We start from the raw sequence: 12,565 nt of genomic DNA, 5'->3' as shown, positions 1-12,565 counted from the left end.
TGTTGAAAGGAGTCTCATTCTCTTAGCGCGCGGTATGGACTTTGGACCGGCATAGGGAGATTGAAAGGAGCCTCCACTATGGGAATTGGCATAAAGCCTGCATTTCCTGAGAGCTTTCTTCACAATCTCGGCATCCCATTATCATGTGCAGCAGGCTCTACGTATAATCAGGGTACGTTGGAGCTAGTCCATGAGGAAAACCCAGTGCGTGCTGAGTAGCTGATCACTTCCAGATATATATTCTGTGAGAGTCGACTAGTCTCTCACCCCACGTTCATTAACCACATTCGTTCAATATCAGTCATTTCGAAAATGTATCGTCTACCCAGTCTGGTTATTGTGCTTTCCCTCGTTCTATTTTCTTGGAGCTGCTGGTCAGCTCCATTGAGCGCTGCTGTTGTTGAAAGAAGCGGTGTTCTTCCCATTCTGGCAGGTAGTCCAGTAATCTTTGGTCAAGGCACATATCCTCGGGCAAACGATCTTTCTGGTCCGTCCTTGCCCGCTGGTAGTATCATTGGCGCCTACACTGCCTTCAATGATGGTGATAACGTACTCAAGATTGTCATGAGCACCGACAACGGCACTTCATGGCAAGGTATTGGAGAAGTCACGAGAGGGTCATCGACCGCAAACGACATCGACAATCCATACGTCCTCCAACTTCCATCAGGCCGCGTTCTCTGCACGTTCAGGAACCACTCCAAAGACCCCAATACTGGAGTCTATTTATTCTTTCGCATTACCGTGGCCTACTCAGACGACTTGGGCAAGACGTGGACATTTCTAAGTACCCCATCCTCGGATCCTGGACCTGTCAACGGAAACTGGGAGCCTTTTCTCCGTAATGCTCAAGACGGCTCGCTACAGCTTTACTACTCTCGTGAGAATTCCGCTGCAGATCAAGACACACTGGAGAAATTCTCCACTGATGGCGGTCAAACATGGACAGAGGCCCAAACTATTTCCGGGGCTGGCATAACTTCACGTGACGGTACGTACATTTCGCGGAACATCCTCGATTGGCACCAATCTCTGAGCCGCGTGCCATGTTTGGGAAGCAAAAGATTTTTGTTGTACCTCTCCAGATTGTTTTGTGACCTAACCTCATCGCATGGATCAGGAACGTGCTGACCTCCAATTCTGTGCAGGTATGACAGGGGTGACAACTGTTAGCGGGACGGACTTGAGGGCAGTCTTTGAGAGCGAGGTAGAAGGAACCTTCAGTGTCCAATCCATCACTTCTTCCGATGACGGCAAGACCTGGGGCAACCGCAGTACTATCTATACACCAGACAGCCCCAACACCTCCGCCGGCGCACCACAAATCGTCAACACGGGCGGTACACTCTGTGTTAGCTTCATGACGAATGAAGATTCCACTCTAGCTGCTCCTTCAGATGGCTATACCACGAACACGGCAGCAAAATTAATTACAAGCGGAGACGGGGGGCTGACTTGGGGTAATAAGATTACTGTCGGTCAGGTTTTGAGTGTGTGGCCAGGTCTGTATGCTCTGGAAGGAGCAAGCTTCCTGATGTTGTTCGACAACGGAGGGGCAAAAGCCCAAACTATTGCTCTGAATTAAGCGCAGGTCTCCTCGAGGGACGGGCGTAGTCTGATCGCAATTCCACGTTATATAGCCCATTAATGCCATGCAGAACATCGATTCGATCACGAAGCTGGCTTTCCTGAAACCGTCCTTGCCTCTCGTTCCAGATCTGTGCATCACAATGGAGCATGACATCGGTTCCAAACCATTAGAATGCTGACCAATTCGACCTCTCCAGAGCTCTTCGATTCGTCATAAAGCTTCCTCTTTGACCTATATGTCTTATATCTCGCAGCAATGCCACCCGTGACTTGAGAATCACGTCGGTCTCGAGCTCCGAATTCCGGAAGACCGAAAGAAAGACTTTGTACAGTTCATGAAGGTTTCGTAAGCCGAAAATTCCCATTGTCGCAATCGCAGCACCTCAAATCTCGTGGAGTTTTCAAGACGGTAGCGAAAATACTGGGGGTTGCTTTGTGTTGGTATCCAATCAGAAAATCCGAATAGAAGCTTCGCATGCCCAGAAGCGCGAAAATTTGCTCTCAATATGAGTAATTTTTTAAAACATGATTATCCCATTCTCTCTCAACTATGCATCGGCATACTCTCGGATTGTACTTCTTTCTGCGAGAGAACAAGAACCATTCTCCGACTCTACTGATCGAAAAACCGTCTCTAGAGCTGCCACATTTCCTGCCAACATGTTCATATCAAACTTGCCCTTCTACGTCCTCAAGCTCCGTTGCAAAGGGCGCCGAATCTTCTCGAAGAAGGTGCCACGATGCCCGAAGTATGCTACGTACTGAACCGACTCTCCTCTGGAAATCCGCCTCATCATTTACGAAGGCTTCTATCCTTGACATCATGCTCGCTCATCGGTCTCTCGGAACAGAACATTCATACCACACAGCCACGGTGATTCCGATACTGTCAACCGCAAGTCCCACGTTCTTGGCCCCACCTGTCCGGCTCCACCAAATCACGCCACGAAGCTTTGCACCTCTACCCGGGACGCAACACCTTCGTCCTTACCCCTGGCCGGCTGACTTACAACCGGGACTTTGTCAAGTCACTGACTTTGGAGCAACTCGCCTTGATCCGAAATGTCGATATAGGCAGCTCTTAGCCCACGCTACGTGGTAGACTCGTGTTACCCTCCACAGGCGAGCCAGGATTGGTCGCGGATCCGGAACACCGCGCCAATCGAAAGTAAGTAGGCACCAAGATTGAAGTGTGGGAAGAGGCGTACAGAACGATTGCCAACATCGTACCACGTCCATCACACATCAACCACACTTCAACTTCAACTTCATAGACGCCCAGTGCACTTGTGGCCGTACCCAGGGGATGGTTCGGTATATGGGCAGATGCGGTCCCATTTTGCCAGATGATTGGACCGCGAAGGCAGCACCCCGCGAGAAAGTTCTTGAGTATGTCATTCCTGGTGACGCAATGAAGTTGAGGTCGTGGCAACATCGCCAAAGGTTTGGGTCAGGTTGGGAGGAGGTCATTGTACATGTCCATGCTGCTGGGCAGGATATATGTATGTAGTCGGTGAATTCGCAAGGCTCCGATCATCGCTGTTGCATAGAAATAGAACCTTTTTTGCCTACCCACTATGTATGCTCAAGGGGATGTTAAATGGTAGCTGAGCAGATCACGCATCGACGAAAGCGTCAACGACTACGTTCATCTGGCTACAATACTACCATTTCCTGCTAAAGTTTCCAAGAGCGAGGTTCTAGAATAGTAAAGACTGAGTACAGCCCATAAATTGTCCCATATTTGACGGAATCTTGTAGGTGATTGTCGTAAGATCAGACGTGAAATTCATTCGTACCAAACTGGTAGCAGAAAAAAAGACTACCCTGGAAATGACGGCCTCTGGCCTCAATCGTGACTCTGACGGGCTTCAATCAGTCACAAAAGCCTGCTATCGTGCCAACAGCAATACCGGCTTGTTCGCTCGTGCTGAGGCTAGAGGGTGCTGTTGACGGAGCCGCTGGCAGCTGAGAAGCGGATGTGGACGTCACGGGGGCGGAAGAGGACGTAGAGGCAGACGCTTGAGTGGTATTGCTTCCTGAAGCGCTACTTGTCGAAATTGGTATCGTATAAGTATTAGCACTGTGATAGCTGCGTAGAAGGGCGGCCACGGTTTGTGGAGGTCCGTTGTTTCGATATTTTACCTCCTCAACTCCTTGTCCATTGAAACAACAGGTCTGATTGTCCGGATTCGGGCAGATCGAGGCAATTGGTAGTGCTGAGTGTGAAGTTGAAGAAACCACCGTGGTCTGAAGTTGCACCATTAGACCGAGACTTGTGCGAGGGCATGGCGCGCCGGCACGCAAGATGAACCTAGTGGGAGGGGACAAGCTGGATCTTGCCATCTCTTGTCTGTACAGCTTCCTACACCCCAACTGCCAACCCTGATGATACAGTAAAAGTCTTCTGCACAATAGTAACTGCCCCCACAACAGATGCTAACATTTGCTGCTGGATCGCAAGGAAAATCGTTGGCTGGGCTACCGACATCGTAGTAGCAGCTCTTTAACTGGCCAAAGCAGAGTGGAGTCAACAGGGCCAACAGAGCGAGGAGACAATAGAGCGTTGGCCTCTTCACTGTGCAAAGGACCTGGAAGAACGGCCTCGGTTCGACGGACTGTAGAGTAAGAAGGGGGAAGTGCCCAAAAGTGGACAAAAAAAAGCCATTGCCTGCGTCTTACCAGTAGCCATTCTTGAAACATTGCCCGTAAAGAGCTAGCTCAAGATCTTCTTTTGGGCTATGTCTCGGAACGGTCAACAGCTGTCACGCGTCTTGCCTTCGACTTTCATAGAAATTTGCCAGTGTAGCAAACAGACTGTCGTGTCAATAGCTGCAGGCTCAGGTAAAATCCCAAACAGTGTACCGTCTTCATTTGGTAACCGTTCCGAGAGCAAGGTACAACCGACAAGATTCCTGTCATACTTGCTTTGTTTCTGAACCCTATGGCGAGTAGCTGATGTGCCGCTGTTGAGCTGTGTAATCATTATTCGCTCTTCTGCGTTTCTCGGACGCTCTCTTCCAAGACACTGCTCCCTCCAGATTTTAATGTCCCTCCGAATCCTCTCTTTCACGGTCCTCCCAATATTTGACCTCCTCGTCCTCTTCGTAACCAATTGCTCATCCCCAAGCTCAAGACTAGCAACACTGGTCTAGACACTTCCTGTTTGCGAACCCAAGCTCGGCCAGTGTGACACAGCATTCTCTCTATCCATCCCTTGGCTAATTCGTTGCATGTTGTAGCGGTTCGTAGACACCGAATACTCCACTTGACTCGACGAGCTGCCAAACAGGTTCGCGGATCTGTGCGTTGGCATGATTGGATCTAAGCACAATGACCGTTAAAAACCCCCGTCGAGTTGGCTGCGAGTGGGACGCGTGGACTTTAGCAATTCATGCGACACATCAGAAGCACCCTCTTCGTTAGATCAAGTCCCGATCTCAAATTTTTCGAGCGACAAGGGCTGCAGCTTTCCCCGGCTGGTCGCCCCTAGCTGCACATCTTGCTTTGATGCGGATCCCAAGGCATGTCCACCCAATTCGTTTTTGGTCTTGCAAAGTTGGGCTACTGTGAACCTGAAAATACAAGCGTGCAGTGAGAGGTATCGAAAGCCGGTAGAGTTTGGCTGTTCTCTGAAGTCTTCAATGAACGGAAGCTTATAACCAGCCCTTCTCACACACGTTCCTCCTTTACCTTTTCCTCTACAGGTTCATCGCTGTCATCTTCAACTTCCTCTTCCTCATCCTCTCTCCCCTCCTGCGAAGTCTTGTATTTTCGCTTCGACTTCTTTCTCGCGCTAGCCTTCTTCTTTCGCTTGATATTCGCCTTCAACGCCGTCCTGCTTTCAGGGCCCTTCTCTGCAGCCTCAATCTTGTCTGCGAGTAAACGCCTGGCAATCTTTCGGTTCTGTGACCGTGATCTAGTGGCTTGTGATTTTATGGTCATGCCAGTGGGGACGTGCTTTAGTTGGACGGCGGACGCAGTCTTGTTCTAATGCGACGGAGAATCATCAGTCATTACAGTGTAAGAAGGGCGTTCCGTAGAAAAGCCAACACACAATTTTCTGGCCTCCAGGCCCGCTGCCTTTTAGGAAAGCTTCCTCAATGTCTTCCTCCTTGAGGACGAGCCGAGGGGGCATCTGCGCTGCGGCCGCAACATTCTGCAAGCTAAAGTGTCTTGTCACAAGACGGAATGGTGCCTTGATTGATACCAAGGTCGATCTGGAGGGTTTGAAGAGGAGCATGACGACAGAACCATGTCTGACCGACTGTTAACAAAGTGTGGGACTGGAGCCTATAGATTATATTGCTAGATCTGAATGAGGATTGAAGGCAATGTGTAGAACTTGCTTGGTCCTCACATGTGAAGGAACCAGGAGCGAACGTCATACACTATGTGTAATGATAAAAACGTAACGAGTAGACAATGGGGGAACACAGCGCGGACCGGTGCCAAGAAAGCGGAGCGGAGATTGGTCCTCCCCTCCATCTCTATTGTCCATTATTTCCCACACCGGAGCTACATTCCTACACCTCAAGGGCAGTCACCATCAAGCACCCCCTCCCTCTATGTTCTTTCCGAGTCTACACCCACTCACTAACTCCCTTGATTCGTTGCATAGTTGCTGATTATTGGCAACACAAGGAGACCCGAGAGTCGCGGAATATACACAATTCTTCTTCCGCGATGTTATATGCCTCGAATTTGATTCGATGGCTGCAGCGCAAACGCTACCAATATGAGGTCACTTTCTCGCTTTACATGCTCACGCCCACCGAGAAGTTCATCTTCAGTACGTTTTCCCTTGCCGGTCATAGAGCACAATTTCGAGAGCAGGCCAAAGCCTGAGGTTCCCATCAAGTTCCCCGTTGCTTTCTCTACTGCCGAATTTGCGGCCCTGCTCTACTATCTTCCACCTTGTTTTCATTGCCATTCAAGCAAGCGTTGACCTTTCTCTGCAGACACATTCCTCCTTCTCTTCATTTCAATGATCATCGTCGCCGCGTCGCTATATCTCCCTGAACACGTTATGAAAATGGCTAGCAGAGCATGGTTCTATTATGCTGGGGACGAGACTGCGGCAGGGGTGGGGACAAGAGCTGGGTCTGGCGCTGGCGCCGGTGCCGCAGGAGCGAGACAGGGTGACTCAGGAAAAGCTGGGGGGAGAACGGACGGGCAGGATGTGCTCAACATGCTGGGTTCGCTATAGTGATGTGCTGGCTGGGTCACCAGACTGTTTTGGCATCATCTTTCGGCGTTTGATGGTGAGAAAGAGGGTCCACTATCGAAGCATTCGAGCTGCAATTGCGGATGCAGTTTCTCGAGGTAGCACGGAGTCTTGGCGTGCAGAACATATGTACAATAGCTACTCAAACCGGTCCATTCCGTATGAACCTTCTCAAAGCACCCCCTTTGTACTCCCCACCTCCCCTTCCCTCCCCTCGATCCTCGCACAAGCCATCCTACACGCCCCGGCCAGTGCCTTAAACGCACTCTCGGCCCTATGGTGATCATTACTACCCCGAATCACGTCCACATGGAGCGTCACGCCGGCCGCCATTGCCCAGCTGCTCAACCCATGATGTATCATCTGGCTATTCAGCTGCCCAATCATTGGTCCCTCGAAGTCGAAGTTGCCGACGAAGAAGGGGCGCGAGGAGATGTCGAGGACGGCGCGGGAGAGGGCTTCGTCGAGGGGCGCGTAGCAGTGGCCGAAGCGGGCGAGACCGGTGCGGGGGCCTAGTGCGGTGGTGAAGGCGGTGCCGAGGGCGAGGAGTGTGTCTTCGGTCGTGTGGTGGTCGTCGACTATAGAAAGTATTAGCTACAAGACTCAATTGGAAGATTGAAGACTTGGAGCTGTACTAGCTAAATCCCCTCTACACCGCACCCGTAAACTCCAACCGGCATGCTTCGACCATGCATGTAGCATATGATCTAAAAAGCCTATGCCGGTCCATATCCAGATTTGCTGAGACCCCTTCAACTGGGAGGCGTGGTGAATCGTCGTCTGGGATGGGATGGGCGCGTTGGGTGCAACGCTCTCGGCGGAGAAGTCTGCATTGTCGGGTAGAGGGTCGAGGGGTCCGCCGTCAAGGGATAGGTAGACTTGGATCTTGGTTTCGTTGGTATTGCGATTTATGAGAGCAGTGCGGCAGAGAGGTGGTTTGGACATTACGGTGAAAATAAATTGCAAGATATAACTAATCGTTGTCTCGGGTAGGGCACAATTCAAGCGTGGTGCTGCCAGGAGAAGTGGCAGTCTTGGGTACTGGTATCTTCCAAACTTGATGCACTCATACGAAACAAATCAGGAAAAGCTGGCAATTGATATCTAGGAAGCCCGAGTAGAGTGGTCTATGGACCATAAACCCCATACTTCACGATTATTGTCAACATTCAGGGGTGTTCTACCCCTGCAAATGCGATTTTTTTGGCACCGCGCCTGGTCAATAACATCCTGCAAATGGACTTTTGCTTGAACTGCTCGCTATCTAAAAGCCTCTCATCTAGACTGCAAAATGTTGATTTAGCAGGAAGTCGAAAAGTTGAAAGGGCCAGGACTTGACGTGGACGCTAAAACCGAATATTTCCCACTTCATTCTGATCGTGCATCAGATCGATCACCCCTCTCCGTTGCCTTCTGGGTATCATCGCAAAACAAGCCCAAATCACGCCCCAGTGACCCGTAGAAGAACACCTTCGGATCCAATGAACCTGCATCCCCCAAATCCTTTTAGAAATCTCTCCGTCTTGACGACGGGCCCTTTGTGCTTGCCTCCATTTGCGTGTACCGAGATTTGTACATCTTCGAACAACTCCTTGATGCCAATGAGATGGTCTATTCCCCGGTAAGGGGAGCTCCAACTCCGAGTCTCAGTGACTTCATGCTTCACATAGTCTGTGTTTCCCCCCTTGTCCGTGATCCCTTCCTCCCAAATGAAGCTACCTGGCAAGCAGACTAAATCCCAACCCTGGTCCATAATCTGTCGAGGTCCCTCGTCGGTCGCCAGATACCCACCCTCTTCGACCACCACGGTCTTCTTGATCCAGTCCAAAGCCCCTATCTTCTGCAGTCGAAGAGGTGAATCAGGCTCCATATCGTGGTCTTCATCGTACCCGCCAAAGTCCCCTTCATCGCCATTGCGGAAGCCATCCGGGATGACGAAGTTGATTTCTTTCAAGGCTCTGTCTTGCGTCAGGAGAGCACAGACTCTCTGGATAGCAATTCTGTCTAGGTCTTCAAGTCTTCGAAATCAGCATTTTCTCTGTGAGCTGCGATGTGAGATGTAAAACATGTCTCAAGAGTAATCGACGTGTCTTGCAACTCAGTTGCTGGTCAAGGTTTAGAAAAGAATTAATCAGAAAGGGAAACTTACGTCCCTCTGAGTCGACCTTGACCATGTGCATGTGTGGGAAATTCTTGGATCTGCCGTTGAGATCTTTGTTGTCGGCATCCTTGACAGGCCAACGCATGTAGATAGGTGCATGAACGCTGACGCGTTGTATCCGTGCTCGAGCTTGAGGGCCGATGGTCAAATAGAAGCGGAGCATGCCCTGCCAGCCACTTCTGCCCGAGAACTTGAAGTGATTGTCGCTCCAAAAGAATGTGGCTGCTTCGTTGTAGACTTGACGGCATGTGCCCAGAAGACCCGTGGCCATCTCTTTGCGAACGTACTCCAAACTCTCTTGATGACGCGTCTTGAGACCTCCAACTGATGGCTCTTCCTCTTCATCGAGCGTTGTCCACTTGTGAGGCCATAAGTCAAGGGGTTCATCTCTGACTAAAGCGTAGCGATAGATCTTGGTCCGAATCTCACCGGGGAGCCTAAGGAGCGGCGACTGGAGTTGCCCTTTAATACGACAGCGGGGCGTAGACCGGGCCATGGTTGCCATTGTAGTAATATGTGACAGTATGTAGAAACTAGTGGTGGTAAGCTAGCTGTTACGGGACCAGATGGCAGGTGTCGTCGGCCTTACCACGATAGTCCAGGACTTCTATCTGCTTGGGCAGCAACTTCGTAACCTTTCCTCTTTGGCGGGTTACTACCATCAATAACCTTGTTTTCAACACACTGATTGTCAAGAAGACCGCAGTAGACGAAGCGGCAAGGCTAGGAAATGTTGAGAAAGATTGTCAAGTGATCGACTTTTGGGCGGATGAATAGCTCCAGGAAGCTGCCTCAGACTAGCTTGGGTGGCATTGTATGCATCAATGCATAGGGATGTAATTGAATAATCCCAATCGACAGTGCAGAAAAGGAGCTTTTTTCGTGAGAATTTTGAGCAGATTGTTTCAACGATTTACCCAGCTTCACCGCTTAGCTGCGGACATCACATTGCAGGAGCATGTTGAGGACTGGAGACCTAGCGTGGCTGTACTTTCTTTGAAGCTTCACATTTTAAGATAGATCTAGCGCAGTCATATACAAGTGTAAATCAAAAGCATGTTGCCTGGAGTTTTCTAGTATTTCTAGCCTTGTCCATGCAGAAGGCAGCACGAGGGGCAAGATGTCAGAAGCGCTTTAAGCGCCGGGTATTTCCATGAGCTAACCGAGTTGGTAGAGTAGATTCATCATTCAGGATCTCCTCTATTACCGTATCCTCCGTCTCATTCGACTCTTCTATCCTCCATCATGATGAGGCATTGACTTTGATAATGCCGCGCAGGACAGAAGAGGAGGTCAGTGCTGCTGGTGCTGAAGCCTACAGAGGTGCACTTGTCGGCGCTGCTAAGGTAGAAGCCCCTTCAAGTCCCATCCGCAACTCCCCGCTGCTCATATAGTCTACAAATTGCTCGCCAACCTTGGGTTTACTGACACCATTGCATTTTCAGTGGGGTCTCATTGCTGGTGGTCTCGGTGCTGTAGGCTATTTTGTTTCTCCTATCTATCGAGGCTTGACTCTACAATTCAAAGTGTATGTTCCCGTGCCGTGTAACGTACCTCCGCATTCTAAACCGACCTGGTATGACCTGACACCTGTTTGCACACAGGTACATCCAGCTATCCGGCATGACGTTCGGGGGTTGGATTGAGGCAGATCGACGGCTGCGTGCGTACGAGTTCCGAACTAGACGTGAAAAGAAGAGGCAGAACGATGAAGCAGTATGGAAACGATGGGAGGGCATGATTGAACAGCAGGAGCGGAGAGAGCAAGAACAGAAACAAGAGAAAAGCTGAGGCTGATCGGGACGCGAGAAAATGAAAACCAAAAGAGGTGCACAAGCAGGACATGGCCACTAACGGAACCCAAGCGCAGAGGCTTTCAAATCGTGTCGACGCCATTGGCCATCATGTTCGGAAATGCAAGTGCTATGCAATACCGCGAACAAGTGTGTGAACATGATGCATTGACAGCCTCGTTGAGCTCTCCATCACGTTGTGGTGATGAAGCCTGGGCGCGAAAAGGAGGTCGCAAGAAGGCGAAAGGAGCACGGACGCACCGAATCGACCCTTCGAAGCTCCGAGTCTCGCCCAATATTACCAACTTCGAACCCCAGTATCTTACGGAGAGCTACAACAAAAAGACTTGAAAATGGGCCAATGGCAGAAGAATCCACCAAAAGAACCCCCGCTCTCGGGAGAGCTGGAGGTGATGACTTGCAGAGAACCTCGGAGATTTTGTTTTCCGCCGTTGGGGAGGACGGCGACCTCAGCTTTGATCTAGTGCTCTCGGTGTGTGTGCCTCGCTGAGATGGTCAATCATCGATTGAGCTAATCCACCTACCTGTGAAGGAAAGGCGCCTGAAGCGGAAGATAAATAGCAAAATCGTGATAGACAGGAATGAATGCCACCAACCAGGCTTATCGCCGTGCTCGATCTAGTCCAACCAAGGGACTGCAAATGACCCGGTTTCCTATGATCTGATAAATCTCCTTCATCGATAATGGCTACGTTCACTCATCTCTTCCTCGCTTGATCAAGAGTCACAAACAACAGATTAGCAATAGCATACAGGAGTCGAATCAAAACCTCTCTCAAACCGCGATCCCACCGCCCCGGCTCACAACATGCCCCCCCCTTTCCTCAAGCCGCGCGCCTTTTCTACCGTCACCGATGCGAATGCCAATCCTCCAAAGTAACACAAAAATCAGTGCAGGTCCGGCGAGACGGACGTCCCCGCAAGGCTTTCTGCCACATCCCAGGTGATCGGATCCACGGGCTTTCAACCTGGGAATGCCGTTCCGATCATCGGTGAGGCGGTCGATGCTAATAGGACGGTGTCCCGTCGGGGCTATGGAAACGGTCCCCTGCATCTTTCGTCTCCCGTTCGCGCATGCCATTTCCGTACCTTAATTCCGATGCCTCTTGGGTTTTGCCGGTGGTGGTGTATAGTACCACGAACGCGGTTGGATTCGACGTGCTCGTCGACTTTCCGCCCCGAGATCTTTTGACGACTGTATCCGATTGCACTGGAGCGAGGGGTCTTGAGGGTCCAAGATTGGTTCGGATGAGATGGCACTCGTTGTATATACAACCTAGGTCAAATGGTATGTGCGAAGTAAATTACACACAAGAATCGAAGTGCCTTGCTCCTTTGCAGCATGCGAGCCGCGGAGACTCGTTGACGAGAAAAACTCCGTGGGCGCCCATACAGATTTGACGCCAACGCCGTTGCGCCTAACATGGTATCTCTCGTTTTCCCCATCCTATCCCGTCCCCACTCCACCAGCCCTTGGCGAAGCAGTATTTATACCTCATGCCTGTCGGTCAGTTCATATGCCGTAGCGCTCGCGGTCTTCCAAAGCGGGATCCTCTGCGCCCAGGCACTCGGTGCACCTTTGCCCCCTTTTCTTCTCCTTTCTCCCAGCAGCAGCACTCGGCCATATATCCACCACAAGCCCAGGCCTACGAAGCCGGCGACCAGGAAGCCGGAAGCCGTTAGCATCATCCAGTGTTTCCCCATCCAAAAGATAAGTCGCGCATCTTTCCCGTGCCAACTGCTCCCTCCGTGCCACCGAAAGAAAGCCCATGG

At 50.8% G+C, this 12,565-nt stretch overlaps 8 protein-coding genes across 8 annotated transcripts; 4 read left to right on the top strand and 4 right to left on the bottom strand.

The window, feature by feature from the left end:
- Window positions 1–78: 78 nt before the first annotated feature.
- Window positions 79–1,585, top strand: HO173_000242 (uncharacterized protein; the record flags this gene model as incomplete). The annotated part of the gene is made up of 3 exons (XM_037302193.1): window positions 79–172; window positions 302–991; window positions 1,149–1,585. 3 exons carry the CDS (start codon window positions 79–81, stop codon window positions 1,583–1,585), a joined length of 1,221 nt encoding a protein of 406 aa, XP_037170772.1.
- A 3,677-nt stretch (window positions 1,586–5,262) lies between these two features.
- On the bottom strand, window positions 5,263–5,833 carry HO173_000241 (uncharacterized protein; the record flags this gene model as incomplete). The annotated part of the gene is made up of 2 exons (XM_037302192.1): window positions 5,263–5,580; window positions 5,648–5,833. The coding sequence occupies 2 exons, from the start codon at window positions 5,831–5,833 to the stop codon at window positions 5,263–5,265; spliced, it is 504 nt and encodes a 167-aa protein (XP_037170771.1).
- Window positions 5,834–6,276: 443 nt separating this feature from the next.
- HO173_000240 (uncharacterized protein) lies at window positions 6,277–6,799 on the top strand (the record flags this gene model as incomplete). The annotated part of the gene is made up of 2 exons (XM_037302191.1): window positions 6,277–6,382; window positions 6,552–6,799. The coding sequence occupies 2 exons, from the start codon at window positions 6,277–6,279 to the stop codon at window positions 6,797–6,799; spliced, it is 354 nt and encodes a 117-aa protein (XP_037170770.1).
- A 189-nt stretch (window positions 6,800–6,988) lies between these two features.
- Window positions 6,989–7,762, bottom strand: HO173_000239 (uncharacterized protein; the record flags this gene model as incomplete). The annotated part of the gene is made up of 2 exons (XM_037302190.1): window positions 6,989–7,395; window positions 7,453–7,762. 2 exons carry the CDS (start codon window positions 7,760–7,762, stop codon window positions 6,989–6,991), a joined length of 717 nt encoding a protein of 238 aa, XP_037170769.1.
- A 496-nt stretch (window positions 7,763–8,258) lies between these two features.
- HO173_000238 (uncharacterized protein) lies at window positions 8,259–9,483 on the bottom strand (the record flags this gene model as incomplete). Its single annotated transcript, XM_037302189.1, has 2 exons — window positions 8,259–8,827; window positions 8,967–9,483. The coding sequence occupies 2 exons, from the start codon at window positions 9,481–9,483 to the stop codon at window positions 8,259–8,261; spliced, it is 1,086 nt and encodes a 361-aa protein (XP_037170768.1).
- A 763-nt stretch (window positions 9,484–10,246) lies between these two features.
- Window positions 10,247–10,769, top strand: HO173_000237 (uncharacterized protein; the record flags this gene model as incomplete). The annotated part of the gene is made up of 3 exons (XM_037302188.1): window positions 10,247–10,324; window positions 10,424–10,506; window positions 10,583–10,769. 3 exons carry the CDS (start codon window positions 10,247–10,249, stop codon window positions 10,767–10,769), a joined length of 348 nt encoding a protein of 115 aa, XP_037170767.1.
- A 113-nt stretch (window positions 10,770–10,882) lies between these two features.
- On the top strand, window positions 10,883–11,122 carry HO173_000236 (uncharacterized protein; the record flags this gene model as incomplete). The annotated part of the gene is made up of 1 exon (XM_037302187.1): window positions 10,883–11,122. The coding sequence occupies one exon, from the start codon at window positions 10,883–10,885 to the stop codon at window positions 11,120–11,122; it is 240 nt and encodes a 79-aa protein (XP_037170766.1).
- Window positions 11,123–12,305: 1,183 nt separating this feature from the next.
- HO173_000235 (uncharacterized protein) lies at window positions 12,306–12,563 on the bottom strand (the record flags this gene model as incomplete). Its single annotated transcript, XM_037302186.1, has 1 exon — window positions 12,306–12,563. One exon carries the CDS (start codon window positions 12,561–12,563, stop codon window positions 12,306–12,308), a length of 258 nt encoding a protein of 85 aa, XP_037170765.1.
- Window positions 12,564–12,565: the final 2 nt, after the last annotated feature.

Source organism: Letharia columbiana, assembly GCF_014066305.1.
Source record: "Letharia columbiana isolate WasteWater2 chromosome Unknown Sc0000000_s0, whole genome shotgun sequence".
Classification (NCBI taxonomy): Eukaryota; Fungi; Ascomycota; class Lecanoromycetes; order Lecanorales; family Parmeliaceae; genus Letharia; species Letharia columbiana.
This window is presented reverse-complemented; position numbering and strand designations above follow the sequence as displayed.